The following is a 19,005-nucleotide window of genomic DNA, read 5'->3' as shown; positions in this document are numbered from 1 at the left end:
GATGGTGTAATGTTCTTTGTTGCTGCATAACTGCGTCAATCCATGTCCGGATTGATTGACTGATTGAAATTCTTTATTGTCATGTGCACAAGGGTAGGAATACAAAAGTGCATCAGGACAAAAGGAAAACACAAAAAAGCCCACAGGCTTATTTCCATTGTTGTCCCTTCGTAGTGTATACATTTGTAAGTGTGTGTGTGTGAGAGTGTGCGTGTGAGAGTACGTGTGTGTGTCAAATGCAAATGATAGTGTAGGAAGGAAATAAGACAACACAATTCAATCAAACACATACAACAGTGGTGTCAAATTCAAATTCACAGTGGGCCAAATTTAAAAACTGGTACAAAGTTGCGGACAAAACTCAATATCTGAGTGCAGACTGCAGATGTGCATGTGTTCCTTCTCTCCAGATATATAATGTTGAACCTTTTCAGTACAGGTCCTTGTTCTTGTCGTGGTGTTTCTTATGTTTTCTCTGCAGACAAGACAAGACTTTCTTTGGGTCGTTTTTGGGGAGGGGTGGATTCAGCTTGTCTGCAGAGACTGGTAGCATGGATGCTCATGTTTGCTAACAGAAAAGTAGACGTGGATGTGCTTTATACTCGCGGGCCAGCTCTCACAGAACCTTGATATGATCTTGTGGGCCAAATATAATTGTACACACATATACACATACATAAGTTAAAAAGATACCATTAAACACCACCATCTTATGACTGATGTCTGATACTCAGCCATGTTTGAAGCTCACTGGAGAACCCGTTGTCTTCACATCGGTCGGTAACCCATTCATAAAACTGCTGCTGAATATAAAAAAGAGCAACTTTTAAATCTAAACACCACCAAATCAGTAGCACTTCTCCTTGTGGAGCAGCTGTGTGTGTTCAGTATTCTAGAAAAATAATGATATAGATATTTAGGTACCTCATTATTTATAATTTTATGCACCAGACACAGTTGTATATCATTTACCCTGTTCTCTACTTTCAGCCACTTAAGGCCGCTAAAATGAGCAGGAGTGAGATGAGTGAGAGGTTGAAGCGTGTTATGTGACCTATAGCAGTGTCAGAGTGGTGACACAGAGAGGTTCAACTAAAATCTGAATGTTAAATAATGAGGTTTAAGTGTTAAACACCTATTTCTGCAGGAAAATCCTCCTTTCCTATTTAAAAAGTCGTAATAACAACAGAAACATCTATAATCAAAGAATCAGCATGTGAACCCGTCCTCTTGATGTCCTTCCTGATTTCTCCCATGAACCTGCTGTGTTGTTTACATGCACACACACAAACACGCACACACACACACACACACACGCACACACACACACACACACAGGCACACACTAACACACACACACACACACACGCACAGTGGATGCTGTTGAAGTGTGGAGTAATAAACAAAGCCAGCTGTGTTTGTTTCCATCCCAACAAACCGCGTTAGCGTCTCGCTCACATGGAAACCATGTGGCCTCGGCTGCTCCGCTCTGAGAGAACGTTTGATTTGTAACGAGAGTCACAAGAAAACTTTGTTTGTTGGTGGAGTCGGCCGCTGCTCGGGCTGTCTGAGGTGAACGAGCAGGAAAACAGCAACAAACAGAGCAACAGAGTGGTGTTTTTACAGGGACCAGTGCAAAATACAGTGGGAAACAATACTGTATTCTCCGCACTATAAGGAGCACCACATTATAAGGCGCATAGAACAGACGCTACAGTGGATGCTGGGGTTACGTTAAGGACCGCCTCTAAACTCATTGATGCTAAGTTGGCGTGCTAGCGCTGTTGCCTTCAGTGGAATAGTGATCGTACGGACTCTTCTACTTGCTGCTCTCTGTTCAACAACCCACTGTTGGAGTTTGTCCTCCAGCTGCAGCCGTCTCGCTCTGTTCCCTCTGAACTCTGTTTAGTCTTCTTTACTTGGCGCAGGTCGTCTTGTTGCTTCCTCCACTTCAGCACCATTGATTGGTTCATGTTCAACTCTCTGGCTGCTGCTCTATTCCCGTGTTCTCCTGCGTGACTAATGGCCTTGAGTGTAAACTCTGTGTCGTAAGCGTGTCTCTTAACAGGAGCCATTTTGGGCTCTTTACACAAACACACACATGGAAATGAAACGACACGCTTCACGCAGTCGTATATCTCAACATGCACTGCGCGTTACTTCTTCTACGGGGAAAATAGAGTCGGCGGCTGCTCACCGTAGTTGGAGACCTGTTGTGGCTCAATATTGGTCCATATATAAGGAGCACCGGGTTATAAGGAGCACTGTCGGCTTTTGAGCGCCTCATAGTGCGTAAGTGGTAAGTGGTGGTAAGTTGTACATTAGAATAAGAGTGAAGAACATTAAATCAGAAGAGCAAATGATCGAACCTCAGGTTTTGGATCTGCCATTAATCATCTTTTAATATAAACAAAGCACATGTGTGTCTGTTCTCAGATCTTCTTTTATCTTCTAACACTTTTCTCTTCTAACACGTTCTGTCTCTCTCTGACCTTCAGGGGCGTCTTAGGGAAGCAGGGCTACCAGTGTCAAGGTACGATGCTCTCTTTACTTTCCTCTGGTCCCATTTGTCTCAGTCTGAAGGGTTTTAACATCATCAACTGGAGGCACTTAAGGGGAACACCATAGAATAGATGAAAGGAAGGAAATTGATCCTTTTACACTGGTCAGTTTTTAGACTTTGGGCCCTTTTTTGTTTCTTTAGCACGTCTTTTTTTTGGACCGGTGGAAAGGAAACATTTATTTTACTTCACTCTGACTGTCTTTGTAGATGAATTCTCCAGAAGTTAGCGTCACATAATTCCTCATTTGCATATTTAAACAACATTTCAGAGAAGTTGTCAGTAAATAACTGGGGAAGTTTGTTGGAGATTTTGACTTTTTTCTCCTTTTGTGTCTTAAAATCCCCGTCTAAATGTGTGTTTGTGCGTTTCTGTGTGTGCGTGTGTGTGTGTGTGTGCGTGCGCGTGTGTGTCTCCTGCAGTGTGCACCTGTGTGGTCCATAAGCGCTGCCATGAGCTCATCATCACCAAGTGTGCAGGGATGAAGAAGCAGGAGGACACGGTGGAGGAGGTACTGATCTGCTGCAGCGGCACCTCCAACACTTCACCTCAGTCAGATAAGATGAGAGGCTACTTTATGGACCCCTGCACAAGACTGCTCCCAGATATACACATTACATACAACACAATACACAACAACAATAGTCACAAAAAACACAAACAAATGAGTTGAGCAGAGTGCAGATAAGCAGTCCTCAGTAAAATAACAACAACAGTAAGAGACGTTGAGTGTCCGCTCACTCCCTCCTGCAGAAGGGGGAGGAGTTAAAGAGATGATGGCCACAGGTAGAAAAGACCTCCTGTGGTGCTCTTTGGTCGTCTCAGGGCGCACTCTCACTGGTTCCGTGCCCCGTGCGTCAGGGTGACTGCCCCTCTCCATCTCCCCCTGCGGCCCAGGCCCGTTTGTACTCACACTGCGTGAAATGATCGAGGCTTGGGCGTGAATGCTTCTTGCTCTTACGTCCTCACCCCTGGGAGAGTGTCTTTTTGAATATAATCAGATCCACAGGTCAGATGATATGAAACGTGTTCACCACCAGAGGAGGACTTTTGTTTCCGTTCCCGTCATTTCTCATCTTCCAAAGATCATGAATGACCAAAGTGGGAGTTTCGTTCACACTCCACCTCTGACCTCAGATCGCAGGTGGTTTATGTACAATATTATTTTCATTTTAATGATCCTAACTGCTTTTAGTTAAAGGAAGGTTTCTCATGAAATGTACAAACCAAAAGGTGCCTGCGCCTCTCATTGTTTTAAAACTGTTAAAGACAGCTGATGAATCGTGTTGATTCACAGAGTAAACAGAATGGGTTCCATGTTGAATTGACACCATCAGACGAGACCAGAGTTTGACTGAAATGACAAAACTAGACTGAAATGTTGAAATCTGAAGACTGAAAAAGACTCTAATGTCAGTTTTTATTAAATACATATAAATATATTTAATAGTCACTGTTACTTTGAATACCATTCATTCATTCATCTTCAGCCTCTTGTCCCTGTTGGGGTCGTGGGGGGGCTGGAGCCGATCCCAGCTGACATCGGGCGTGAGGCGGGGTCCACCCTGGACAGGACGCCAGTCTATCACAGGACACATAGAGACGAACAGAGACAGACAACCATTCACACCTACGGGTGATTTAGAGTCATCAATGAACCGAACACCTGCACGTCTTTGGACTGTGGGAGGAAACCGGAGAACCCGGAGAAAACCCATGCAGACACGGGGACAACATGCAAACTCCGCACAGAAGGGCCCCAGCCCGGGATTCAAACCAGGAACCCTCTTGTTGTGAGGCGACATTGCTGACCACCAGACCATTGTGACACCAAAGGTCTAAAATGCCCAGACTTCTATAAAAATAGGACAAATGGACTGAATATGATAAAACCATACGGGGACACGTGTCACAGGACTAAATAAAACAAATGCTGAGAGGATTAACACTCACACCGCACACTCAGACGTGCAGCCTCCCGCAGGTGTGTCTCACTGTCCTTTGTTCCTCTTCCAGCCGGTGGGTTCTCAGAGGTTCAGCGTCAACGTGCCGCACAAGTTCAGCATCCACAACTTTAAAGTCCTCACCTTCTGCGACCACTGTGGCTCCCTGCTCTGGGGCCTGCTGCGACAGGGACTCCAGTGTAAAGGTACGCAGGTCTGTAAACACTTTCTGGTGTCTGCTCTGGATGTGTACATGCTCACTCTGCTGTCCGTCTGTGTGTGTGTGTGTGTGTGTGTGTGTGTGTGTGTGTGTGTGTGTGTGTGTGTGTGTGTGTGTGTGTGTGTGTGTGTGTGTGTGTGTGTGTGTGTGTGTGTGTGTGTGTGTGTGTGTGTGTGTGTGTGTGTGTGTGTGTGTGTGTGTGTGTGTGTGTGTGTGTGTGTGTGTGTGTGTGTGTGTGTCAGTGTGTAAAGTGAACGTGCACCGGCGCTGTGAGAGTAACGTAGCTCCTAACTGTGGCGTGGACGCCAGAGGAATCGCCAAAGTCCTCTCTGACCTCGGAGTCACACCGGACAAGATCTCCAACAGCGCCCACAGACGGAAAAAGGTCAGTTACCTCGTCCGCACGCTTTAGAACCGGTTCAGATGCTTTTCTTAAAGTGTAATTCTGCCGTAAACTCATCCCAGGGTCTTTTTTTAGCAGTTACAGACATCAAATAAGACTTCAAGACAGTTTTTTTTGTGTAACAACTGTTAATGGAGAAATCAAGAAGAGTCGCTAACAGCCAGACGTGGCTAACACCGATTAGCTCCGGGCAGTACGGTGAGATATACAGAACCTTTTCACTGCTTCATCAGTGTTTCTGCCAAATCGCTATATGTCCTTGTTTTAAATGGTCTCAAGATGCAGTTCCTTTCCAAACCGCGACCAGCGCCAAATCTATTTTTAGCCTAAACGCGATACGTCCTCTCGACCAATCAGAATTCAGTGAGTGTTTTATGCGATCCAACATGGCGGCGCTCTGAAGCGGGAGAGTTTTTTGTTTTGTCCGTTCGTTCAACATGTTCAGACTGAGTGAAAGTGAAAAAAACGACTAAAAACAAATGAAAAACACCACAAAAATGTGACAAAATTACTAAAAACAGATGCAAAATACCACAAAAAGTGAAAAAACGACTAAAAACAGATGAAAAACACCACAAAAATGTGACAAAATACTAAAAACAGACTAAAAACACCACAAAAAAGTGAAAAAATTACTATAAACTGATGAAAACTGTCGACCAATCAGAATTCAGTGAGCGTTCTATGCAATCCAACATGGCGGCGCTCTGAAGCGGGAGAGTTTTTTGTTTCGTCCGCCCGTTCACCCGACACCCATGCTGTAGAGCGTGATACACGATCATGAGCAAGTGCTCAAGGTGCACGTGGAGACGCGTCCTGCTGCAGGTGTGAACAGGGGACAGAAGTTTAAAACCAGGTCAAACCGGTCCAGATAAAGTCAGCTGGCTGTGGAAGACTCCGCAAAAGCAGAGCAGAGATCAGGGGAATAAGAACATTTCACAGAGTTGGTAACCTTGGTGATGAGGATGTCGTCTTTACACAGCTTCCTCAGGGTCAGGACCCCCAGCAGCCGTCATCGGGGACGCCCAAGGCAGAAGAGGACCGCTCCATGTCCGCGCCCACCTCACCATGTGACCAAGGTAGGAGAAGTCCTCATGGTGACCTCCTGAACACACGTGTTAAAACCAAAGGCTCTAGAACTCATCTTTGTTCCGTTGTTCCCGTCCAGACGTGAAGGAGCTGGAGAACCTCCGCAAGGCGCTGTCGTTTGATCGCCGCGGAGACGAGCACAAAACACACCCCGTCTCCGCCCAGTTATCTGTCGCTACGGTGACGGGGGACAGTCGTGGAGGTGGAAGCGGAGGAGGCAAAGTGGAGGGTGAAGGCCAGCGGGAGAACGGAGAGGTCAAAGGTCACGTAGCTCCCGAAGTCAAGCGGATGAACCTGCACGACTTTGTGTTCATCAAAGTTCTGGGGAAAGGAAGCTTCGGAAAGGTGAGCGTCAGTTCGTGCTTTTGTGTTACTTTCCTTCGTCTGTCCGTGTCTCATCTCGCGGTGTGTCACGTGAGCAGGTGATGCTGGCGGAGCTGAAAGGCAGCGACGAGGTTTACGCCGTCAAAGTGCTGAAGAAAGACGTGATCCTGCAGGACGACGACGTGGACTGCACTCTGACCGAGAAACGGATCCTGGCCCTGGCCCGAAAACACCCGTACCTCACACAGCTCTTCTGCTGCTTCCAGACTAAAGTAGGAACACACACACACACACACACACGCACACACACACGCAGGCGCACGCACACACACACACACACACACGCACACACACACACACGCAGGCGCACACACTCAAGCACACACACACACACACACACACACACACACATGCACACACACGCAGGCATGCACGCGCGCACACACACACAAACACACGCACACGCACGCACACACACACATGCATGCACACACGCACACGTACACACAGAAAGATGCACACACACGCATGCACACACACACACACACGCGCACACACAGACAGGCACGCACATGCTCACACACACACATACACACATACACACACACACACAAGCACACACACATGCACAAACACACACACACACACATGCACAAACACTCACGCACACACATACACGCACACACGCACACCAACACACACATGGAGACACACACGCACACGCACACATGCACACACACACACACACGAGACACACGAAGACACACACACACATGCACATGCAGACATGCTTCACACCTCCAGAGGGCGCCATCTGACCACATTTGGATCTGTAGCCTCCAGCTGTTGTGATGCTTTGGGTCCCATGATGAATGTGATGAGTTCTGTTACACAAACGTTTGTTTTTCTGACTTTTTCAAGATGCTTTCTTTCCTGTGAAACACTTTAACAGAAGAGAGACTTATCATGTGAAAGCTGAAACCTGGAGATTCATTAGTCTTTCTCATCATAAATCTGTCATAAACATCATCCATCCATCTTCAACCGCTTGTCCCTGTCGGGGTCACGGGGGGGCTGGAGTTGACATCGGGCGTGAGGCGGGGTCCACCCTGGACAGGACGGCAGTCTATCACAGGACACATAGAGACGAACAGAGACAGACAACCATTCACACCTACGGGTGATTTAGAGTCATCAATGAACCGAACACCTGCACGTCTTTGGACTGTGGGAGGAAACCGGAGAACCCGGAGAAAACCCACGCAGACACGGGGACAACATGCAAACTCCTGTCTACTTTTACACCCTGCTGCGCCCTCATCGTCTCCACTTCTCTGCTCATTTGTCCGTCCGTCCAGTAAGTGGTCGATGACGGACGGACACACAAAGGGCGCCTGTGGGTGGGACGCCGACGAACGCCAACAAGCTCCTCTGCACCGCTGTGTGTTTTGTCTACAGCGTGTTGCATAAGTGTTCCTGTCGAGGAACATACATAGGCTCTATTCATGTGTGTGTGTGTTGGTACACCGCACGTGTACTTTGTTCCAGTCTGACGGCTCGCTGAAGGAGCGGGTTCTTTCACTGCAGCTTGAGCCTGACGGTGCGGAGGAGGCCGCACATGGTAACTGTTACCAACACAGACCTCGACCAATCACAGGCCTGCACTGGAGACGCCCTACAGGTGTACCTAATGTTCACTTTCAGCAAGAATACTGGATGCAACACTGTAGTTTAAAGTTAAGTAGAGAGAGAAATGCATTAAGATCACTTAAAGTCTCACTCCAGACGTGTTTTAAAGTATTTACAAACAACTCTGCTATGATTCATATGTTTTTAAAGTTTTACTCCGTAAGATTTTTATCTATTTAATTGTCTTTTAAGTGACTATCTACTAAAGAGTGAGTTAAAACAATGGTGTTGTGACCCACTAATGAAAGCCTATTCACATCTGCGTGTCTGTGGAGATGTTCCCGGGCTAAATGTAAATACGCTGCCGTGTTAGTGACGCTGCGGTTGGTCTGCCGCAAACTCGTCACTGGTTAACGGTTATGCTGCGTTCACTTGTAATCGGAAATCGGGAACTTCCAACTTGAGTCGGGCTTGTAATAAAGGCAGAAGTGTAATAGGAACATCGGTGTGTGTGTAGATTTAGGAGGGGAACATTTAGGGGACGGACCGGACGTAGAGAGGTGAATGTGTTTTAGTAATGTTATGTTAAATTTGTGGGGTACAACTTAAACACGGATTTCCCACATAGAACGTTAAAAAAAGGAGCTTTAATCATATTTACAGTTTCCCCCTGATTATGATTTTCTGCATCCGCCCGTGGAGCTAATGTTAGCGCTCTGCAGCTAAGTTGTAGTTGTTAGCGTCCTGAAGCCGGCGTCACACTCAGATGAGGAGTCTGTCACTAAAATGGTCGACTAGCAGACGTATCAGAATGGTAAAAGTGTAGTTAGCATTTTTTCTTAGTTTCTGTTGTTTGTTAGCTTGTTAGCTTGTAGCTGTCAGTGGCTCACCTTCTCTCTGAGATGGAGGTTCAGGTTTTTTTGACGCTGTTGTGTCCAAGTCCTTCCCTCGTCCAATAGTGTTTCACAGATCAGTCAGCTGATTGGTTTATGGATCAGTGCCGTACCGACTAAAGCTGTCGGATACGTTTGCATGTGAGATTTCAGAGAAGTGCTCAGACATCTGCTCCTTCAGGAGAGGAATGTGACAACACCGAGTAAGAGACACACTCACTGTCGTCAGTGTCACACATTTTAGAGGACAAAAACAGAAACAAAGCACTTTCTTTGAGTGGAGGGGGACGTTCAGCTCCTCGTGGTGTCACAGAGTTCAGCTGAAATCCATGAGTACGTTGGAGGGGACCTATTATGCTAGCTTTCAGATTCACAACATCAAAGTTTCCCAGTTTTCACGATTAGTAATCAGTGAGTTTCTTTTAAGACACTGGGGAAGGAAAATCAAACATGTCAGCCTACTTTCTATTGAAATTGAGAATTGTAGTTGTTTTCTCATATGAACTCACATACATATACGTGACGTCACCCATGGTTTGTGGAAAACTGCTGTTTTGAAGGAACGGGAAACTGCATTTTGGCCGTCGCCATCTTGGGTTTTTGTTTTTTTTCTATGCTGGCGGGTTAGCCTGGAGCTCTGTTTGCTGTAGTGACACAGAGCCGGCTGAATTTTTCTTTTGCCATTTCCCCGTTAATTACCAGCTAACACTAGCTAGGAAACATTAGCATTATTAGCAAGGTGCAATGACTTTTAGCCTCGTGTATTTTACTCTCAGATCAGTCTGGTAACGAGCGACAGAGAAAATTTGGAGAAGTTTCTCCAGTTTGAACCAATCAGCGTTGGTTTCTTTGGTGGATTGAAGTGAAACAGAAGAGACTGTTGAGTGTAAACAACATGGAGGCTTCCACGGATGAGATGAGCAGCTATGGAGCAAGCCGCTCACTAACTCTTTGTTCTCTGGATCCTTCTGTTGAATATGAACCGGGCTCCTGAAATTGGGCCTTTGATCCGTAAATTCACGTTAAACACAAAGGGAAAATCTCCTTTACCCACATGCTGTTTCCTTTCTGAGCTTTGCCTCCACGCTGTTAGCACGTCACACGCTTCAGTCATCTGATTGGTTGGTTTGGCCCGTATGTTGGTGATGGACAGATGGTTTATTGTAGAAAAAGGTCCTGGAAAATAATTTCAGATCCATTTAATTAGGATTTATTAAGTGAAGATATGATAGGAGGTCTGAGATAAGGTAGTCATGAGTTTAGGAGCTTCTTCTGAAACGGCTTAAGTCAAGATAGGACGAGCCGTAATGAGGCTCCTGTGTCCCAACACCTCGTGATGTTCTGGGACAAACTGTAAACCTGTCGATGACGTGCTGCCGTCTCCTAGTGAAGTCTTTATTAAAGCGTCTGCGTCTTAATTGCCTCCACGCTGTTAGTATGTCACACGCTTCAGTCATCTGATTGGTTGGTTTGGCCCGTATGTTGGTGACAGACAGATGGTTTATCCAATCAGAAACCAGGATCATCAATCCATCTGGAGGAGTCAGGTAAGACAGTCCCATGTGTAGCTGAAAGGGAAGAAATGCTCCTAAAATAATAGTGGATGAAACAAAGTAAATAAACTCTTAGCACTTCTTTAACACACACACACACACACACACACACACACACACACACACACTGCAACTTGTCCACGTGTGCCATCATGTCAGTGAAAAATTACATGGATATAATTGATAGAAAACAAAAAAGTAAATGACTGACAAACATTTACATAATCCTCTCTTTGTTAAAAGTATTGATATTTGGTGCCAGTGTGTTGATAATGTATCACATGATGATGTAAGCGAGCCAGAATCAACGGTGACAGGGAGGAGCAGCCGAGTGCAGACGCACCGAGCTGCTGCTTCTGTTTATTTGCTCAGATTGTTGTGGAAAGACTAATGACGGCGTCTCCCGTTCAATCTATTTATTCCTGTTATTTTCCTCCCAGGGAGGGGAGTGGGAGAGAGAGGGAGAGGGAGGGAGAGAGGGAGGGAGAGGAGGGGAGAGAGGGGGAGAGAGAGGGGGAGAGAGAGAGAGAGAGAGAGAGAGAGAGAGAGAGGAGAGAGAGAGAGAGAGGAGGAGAGAGAGAGAGAGAGAGAGAGAGAGGAGAGAGAGAGAGAGAGAGTGGAAGAGAGTGAGAAAGAGAGAGGAGAGAGAGGAGAGGAGAGAGAGAGAGAGAGAGAGAAAGAGAGAGAGAGAGAGAGAGGAGAGAGAGAGAGAGAGAGAGAGAGAGAGATCTCAGATGATACTTTTATTGTTTCTTTGCCTTCATTAGGGAAATTAGACACGCTGTCTGGTGCATCAAGACACACACACACACACACACACACACACACACACACACACACACACACACACACAGAGTCTGGCAGTCAGGGGTGATTGGGAGTGTGTTGGACAAAACAAAGGGATTGTGGCTCTTATGCAACAGCTCTGATCCTTATCAGGGACACGATGTGTATTCCATATGCTGTGTGACCCCGCCCTCCTCGCCCCCACACACACACACACACACACACGTACCGCTGTGGACTCCATGTTGTTTACGACAAACAAACCCACGTAAGCGTTGTGTATGTACGCAGAGTATAATCTCTCCTCACAGAGCCTCACAGCGGTGCCAGACTCTTACATAACGGTGGTTCCACTGGGCCTGTCGCCACACTGATCCACAGCGACTCAGGCCGCTGAGGAGGAATGAGCAGATTACACCCGATCATGCAACAAGTTCGTGATTTGGTCGGGAACAGCTGATTTCGGGGGCGGCCCTTAAACCGGGCGTACATTAGGCCTGGGCCATATTGAAATTCCCCTAAAGAGGATTTTACCTCAAGAAAAACAGTGAAAAACAACCGATGAGAGAGACACAGAGACGAATCCGGCAAAGTACCAGAAGTGAACGAGCCGCCATTGTTGCGGTGGCGTCTCCTTCCAGTGTGCACACGATTGAATGGCAGCTGTCATTATAGGTGCACCTTTTCCCCATGCAGAGTAATTATTTACCTCCATCACTGGTTTACTGAGGGCGCACTCCCACTGTTCCTCCGTCCCGTGCCCCGTTGCTTTAGGGTCCTTGTCCCCCCTCCAGGCCCGTTTGTGCTCACACTACCTGGGCCTCGGAGAATGCTTCTTGCTGCCTATACGTCATCACGCCGTAACACGTCACACGCATTGATGACGTCATGGCGATGCGTGGCTTTGTTTCCAGATCTTTCCGTAGACCTCGGAGTTTTTGTGCGTCTTGTCGACTGTTTTTGAATCTTTTCATCGACCAAATCTGCAGTAAACACTCCACCTCCGCATCACACCAACGTGAACCTTTCGCCGCCATTGTTTGAAATGTCCGCGCATGGTTCCTCCTTCTTTTTTCTACGTCCCAACAGGCGCACAGGAAATGACGTCAGAACCGCAGTAGGCCTCGTGCTCGTACACGTGTGCACGCCCGTGCTCGTACACGTGCAAAGATACTTTACAAAAGCCCACCTCGTGGTCGTCAATCCGGCCGCAGCGCGGTTGCACTCACACTGGTCAAACGAACTAGGCTTTACCCGTAAAACCTGTTTGAGCACGGTACGGATGGACAGTGTGAGTGCGCCCTCAGATACTTGATGTTTACATTCAGTTCACATCTATACATACACAATGTTGATGTACTTTATGTGACCTATGTCCCACCTACTCCCTCCCTCCTTGTTCTTCCCCTCCTCCCTCCCTCCCTCCCCTCCTCCTTGTTCCCCTCCTCCCTCCCTCCCTCCTTGTTCTTCCCCTCCTCCCTCCCTCCCTCCTTGTTCTTCCCCTCCCTCCCTCCCTCCCTCCTGTTCTTCTTAATCAACTGTGGGATCGCAGTCGTTCCCCTATCGGCCTAATTACCACCAAGAAATGTAAATAACATTATACAACAGTAGCGTCGGGCTCAGGACTCTGAGGCAGAGCGGGGGAAGTGAAGGCAAAGGGAAGAAGTGAACGAGGAAACGGAGAGAGAGAGAAAAGATGCTTATATCACGCTGCACACTGTGAATATGTCTGATGAGAAACAGCCTTTGCGAACAAAGTGAATGGATGACGGATAAAAAAAGAGCGAGTGAAGTAAAGAACAGGACGGAGAGAGAGTGGTTTTTAATGAGCTGTAATTGGTGAACATCAGAGGCAGCAGAAACAAGCCAGATACATTAATGAACCTTTGTTCTCCTGTGTTCAGGACACAGGGAGACGGATGGACTGACAGAAGATAGAAGGACAGATAGAGAGAGGCAGGAACGCACAGCGACGCTCAGAGTCAGTGGGTTCATACGGACCAGGCCGATGACTGAGAGCAGAGGTGGAGGAGCGACCTGCTGCTGGTGTCCAGGGACAAAAGTCCAGTTATCTGATTGTTCTTGAAAGTTCAGATTAAAGTAAAGTCGTCACCTTCAGAAAAGACTAAACACTAAGAGCGCACTCACACTGTGCCTCCGCACCGTGCCCCGGGCTTTAGGGTACTTGTCCCCCCCTCCAGGCCCGTTTGTACTCACACTACCTGGGCCTCGGAGAATGCTTCTTGCTGCCTATACGTCATCACGCCGTAACACGTCACACGCATTGATGACGTCATGGCGATGCGTGGCTTTGTTTCCAGATCTTTCCGTAGACCTCAGAGTTTTTGTGCGTCTTGTCGACTGTTTTTGAATCTTTTCATCGACCAAATCTGCAGTAAACACTCCACCTCCGCATCACACCAACGTGAACCTTTCACCGCCATTGTTTGAAATGTCCGCGCATGGTCCCTCCTTCTTTTTTCTACGTCCCAACAGGCGCACAGGAAATGACCTCAGAACTGCCGTAGGCCTCGTGCTTGTACATGTGCGCACACTCGTACACGTGCAAACGTGCTTTACAGACACTAGATGGAGCTGTTCTGCCCATTCTCCATATTCAACCTGTAATATAAGTTTAATTAGGTATATAACACCCCCCCACCCACTTTGCTGTGTACAGAACCTTTTCACTGCTTCATCAGTGTTTCTGCCAAATCTCTATATTTCCTTGTTTAAAATGGTCTCAAGATGCAGTTCCTTTCCAAACCGCGACCAGCGCCAAATCTATCTTTAGCCTAAATGCGATACGTCCTCTCGACCAATCAGAATTCAGAGAGCGTTCTATGCGATCCAACATGGCAGCGCTCTGAAGCGAGAGTGTTGTTTGTTTCGTCCGTCTACAAAATGAGTGCTTCAAACTACTGTAACTCTTTTGATGGCCTGGATGAGCCAGTGAGACGTACGCCTGGGGGTAGAAAACGCCGACTGGACCGACACCACCACAAGAAACCACAACAAAAGAAGTTTTGTCTCTCAGGTGTTGGGTTAATATCCACAGTGGGATGCGAACACAAGGCTGCTGTGACCGGTTTCTGTCAAGCCGAGAAGCCGTCACCGCACGATCTGATGATGAATTTTACTAAATAAATGGTGTTTAGCACTGTCGCCTCACAGCGAGAAGGTTACAGGTTTGCATCCCAGCTGGGATGTCCAGCTGTCCAGGGTGGACCCCGCCTCACGCCCAATGTCAGCCGGGATCGGCTCCAGCGACCCCAACCCCGGGATAAGCGGTTGAAGATGAATGAATGAAACATTGGATTTATTATCAACATGAATGAGCCAATAAACCATTTTGACAAAATACATTGAATATGAACCAAATGTGTGGGTCTGGGTAATAAATGTCATTTTCCTGAAAACTATTAAAATGGATTTATAGCGTTTTGGAAAAGAGCTCCTCATATGTTCAATAGATGCGCGCTCCGTGACTGTAACTGAGAGCAGCCGGCCGCATCGAGCCGTAGAGATTCATAGAGAGCCGTATTAACACACAAGCTTCATGTTGTGTCACAAATTCTTGATCTGGTTCCAGGGCCACACGCACAATACACTCTGTCCTCCAATTACAACCATTTCCTGCTTCCATCATGAGTGGGAAAGAGAAAAAGCACAGAGAAAATCCTCTTAAAGGCAAAGTCCATGAAACACAGTGCATGCATGAGCAGTTCAAAGAGAGATTCATGCATCTGGACGGTTATTGCAGCAGTTTTTGAAACAGGGAAAGTGTGAAAGAAATTCTCTCGAGTCCTCAGTGTTGCTCAAATCATGTCTTTACTAAATACTGAACGCATCCAGGAGAGACGTCCTACCAACAGCCGGGTCTCAAACCATCCATGCATGTCTCTAAGAGCGTGCTCACACTATCCTTTTGGCCGCGGCCAAAACCGTTTTTTCAGCTAAAGTCTAGTACCTTTAAGTAGTGTGAGCGCACCCGCTCCGCGCTCAACTGGGGCCAGCTGGGCCGCCACGGCCCGCTTGAAAGAGGTGGGCTTTAGCGGAGCCGTTTGCACATGAACGAGCACGAGCGTGCGCACGTGTACGCGCACGAGCACGAGCCCTACGGCAGTAGCGTTATGTCCGCCTGTTCGGACATGTAAATAGAAGGACGGACCATGCGCGGACATTTAACAACAACAACAATGGTGGTGAAAGGTTCATGTTGGTGTGATGCGTGTGACGTGTTACGGCTTGAAGGCGTGTGGACAGCAAGAAGTATTGGCCGAGGCCCAGGTAGTGTGAGTACAAACGGGGCTGGGGCGCGGGGGGGAGAGGGAGGGGGGACAAGTACCCTAAAGTCCGGGTCTCTGTCCGGGAGGATGGTGTGAGCGCGCCCTTAGTCACTTCCACATTTATACAGTTACATCAAAAGCACCTTACAACCACACGGACATCAAAGTAACCAAAACACACCACCCAATGTTTATGACCCCAGTGGATGTTATCAGTGTTTTACGACCACCAAACGTCACCATTTGCAACCCACGTGACTCCTATCCACAACCCCCCCCAGCACTCATTCACAGCTTAAATGTTGTGTTAATCAACATACAGGGATTTACATCATAGATAAATAAAGAGTTAGGACAATCTCTGGTTATTTCTCACAAAAGCTGTGCGATAAAACCTGAAACGAGCATGAGAGAAAACAAACTCCAGCGTCTGTGGAGGGAAATCACCGAGTGCATCTTTGCTGGGACGGCTCCGTGCGCTAATGACCAGCAGCCAAAACGCTAATGGCTCGTAATGTTCCGAGGAAAACACTGTTTTTGTTTTTGTACACGGACAAAAGTTCACTTGTTTGAAAGATGATTGCTTCACGAAGGGAGTTCAGGAGACGGAGTCTGAAATACAGATGTTTGCTTCGTCCTGACGATCGGCTTTAATGACTCTTTATTTAACCTTTATTGGAGTCACACGTGCCTTTACGTCTCACCCACCCTCCCATTCCCCTTCTTCCTTTCATTCTTCTTTCTGTGTTTCTTTCCTTATTACTTTCTCTCCTCGTACTGTCCACGTCTTTACGTTCATCATGTGTGCTCCTTTATCTTTGTTATGCTCTTTGTGCGGAGCGAGTTCCCCTAAAGGGGCAATAAAGGCTTCCCTGACTCATCTTTTCTAATGTTCCTCGTCTTAATTTCCTTATTGTCAGTCCTTCATTTTATCTTTCTCTTTTTCCTCCCTCCCTTTTTGACTCTAAGGTAAATTATAATTGAGCTGGAGAGTTGCTGTTTACATGATGCTCAAGCCACCACCCCGACAGGGACGAGCGGTTGAAGATGAATGATGGATGTTTTGTGTGTTTATTCCGTAAAAGTTAATGAAAAAACACGGTCTGATTTTTTTTTTTGTTATTTAATTTCTGGCACAATTGAGTTACTTTTATTAATTAATATTAATGAACGGGACGACATCATCATGAACGTTTAACGTGGTCACGGGATGACATTATGATGAACGTTTGTTCATTTAAAGGTCGTTCTTACGCCGTGACGGCGTGTTTCACATGCATCAGAAAAGACTGCGTCTGCTACAAACACAAAACCTACATTCTTCTTTTTTCATAGAACATGCGCTCTTTTACTTTTGCGTTACTGCACTCAAGGTTTTTTTTATTCCATTGTTGCATTTTTACTTTTGTTTTCTTCAGTAAGGAACTGATGCAGGAGACGAAGTGTGTGCTGCGTTTGTGTTGTTTTATTCTTTGTGGATTTGGGGTTACGTAAGACATAAGTCGAGACTTGTTCCACATACCAGCAGGGTGGTATAGAGAGTACACACACACACACACACACACACACACACACACACACGTTAATGCCCGCATTTGGGGTCATCTGGGTACCTATAGGACATAGTGTGTGTGTGTGGAAATGCTTTCAATTGAGCCTGATTGCCGTGTGTGTGTGTGTGTGTGTGTGTGTGTGTGTGTGTGTGTGTGTGTGTGTGTGTGTGTGTGTGTGTGTGTGTGTGTGTGTGTGTGTGTGTGTGTGTGTGTGTGTGTGTGTGTGTGTGTGTGTGTGTGTGTGTGTGTGTGTGTGTGTGTGTGTGTGTGTGTGTGTGTGTGTGTGTGTGTGTGTGTGTGTGTGTGTGTGTGAGCAGTGGGGGAGCCAGTATCTGTACATTTGTAATGATACTCAGGAAATGTTTATTCATGTTTGATTGGGTGGGACCAGCCGGGACTCTGGGTACATTTAAACAAACTATTTCAACATCCTGTTTAAAGTCGCTTACAGGAGGAGCACAGAGGGGGAGACGGGGGGGGGGGGGGGCTGAGGTGGATCTGAGGCCACTTATATAAGACCTGATCCTGAGGCCCCTTTAAACTGATACTGGAGAGGAAACAGGCTTTAAATACATGGAGTGTGAATGGAGTCAGATGAGCCGCAGAGGCCTCCAGCTGCTGTGGGGCAGCAGCTGAATTAACTCCGCTGAACTCAGGCCAAACGGATCAATTAGAAGTGTTGTTACAGTTTATGAAAGAAGGATAACAGCAAGCAAACCTGAAGTGACATCTGGCCCCGCGTCACCCCCCGCAAACACGATCCGCATGAGTTTCCTGCGGTGAGGAGCGCAGATTTTAATTTGACACACTCTTTTAAAATGATCGTATTGTCTCTGTTCGTCTCTATGTGTCCTGTGATAGACTGGCGTCCTGTCCAGGGTGGACCCCGCCTCACGCTCGTAGTCAGCTGGGGATCGGCTCCAGCCCCCCCGTGACCCCGACAGGGTAAAGAGGCTGAGGATGAATGAATGAATGAATGAATATTGATGTCAGCAATCAACCGATTTTGGTTTTGTAACAACGGTTTCATAACTGTAAGAATAATGGACACTATCTTTGGCGTCCTGATCCCTGCGTTGTTGTCCTGTGAGAACTGATCCCACGAGTCACGTAACGTGTGTGTGTGTGTGTGTGTGTGCGCAAGAGTGGTAGGTGTGTGAGAGAGTCATTGTGCAGGCTGTTCTCGTGCATTTTTCGTACATATAACAATGAAAAGTAATGTGCAGTCATGTGTTTATTTCACGTGTATTCCATGTATTGAAAGCAGGAGACGTAGTTAGTGAAGCCAGAGTTTATTAAAAGAGTGTTTTAAAGACTTACCTACTGGCCCCTGTACCAGCTCCTCTCATAGTAAAGTCCATTACAGTGGATTACCAAAGTCAATCCCAAAGGAAGGAGCCCATTGGTGCTTTGTTTTGTGTGTAGGGACTCTTCTCATGCTGCTGCAGAGGTTTGCTGCTATTTTCAGCAGCATTAGTGGTTAAAAAAGACCTTTGAATGCCTTCATTGTACTGCAACAAGCTAAGTGTTAGCCACGTCTGACGGTTAGCGACTCTCCAGGATTTCTCCGTTAATAGTTTATACACAAAAAAACCTGTCTTGTCGGCTTGTTTGATGTGTAAGTGCTGAAAAAGACCATTTCATAACTGGATTGATCTCCAGTTGGTTTGATTTTCCTTCCAGAGTCCGATAATTAATGTGTTCATTAATAATCAGGATATCAAAATCTCATCTTGACTCGTTTTCATCGACTTGCTTTTAT

The 19,005-nt window shown here is 46.8% G+C and overlaps 1 protein-coding gene across 1 annotated transcript in view; it reads left to right on the top strand.

Annotated features, from left to right (window-relative positions):
* Positions 1-19,005, top strand: part of LOC310953478 (protein kinase C epsilon type-like) — a 73,152-nt gene that overhangs the window by 33,201 nt on the left and 20,946 nt on the right. The window contains 7 exon segments of the mRNA XM_083922525.1: positions 2,499-2,533; positions 2,984-3,072; positions 4,578-4,710; positions 4,967-5,109; positions 6,110-6,206; positions 6,296-6,561; positions 6,639-6,812. Coding sequence (XP_083778651.1) covers positions 2,499-2,533; positions 2,984-3,072; positions 4,578-4,710; positions 4,967-5,109; positions 6,110-6,206; positions 6,296-6,561; positions 6,639-6,812 — 937 coding nt within the window.

The sequence above is a fragment of the Echiichthys vipera genome (genome assembly GCF_963691815.1).
Source record: "Echiichthys vipera genome assembly, chromosome: 11".
NCBI lineage: Eukaryota > Metazoa > Chordata > Actinopteri > Perciformes > Trachinidae > Echiichthys > Echiichthys vipera.
Note: the sequence above shows the minus strand (reverse complement) of the source record. Positions and strands in the feature narration are given on the sequence as shown.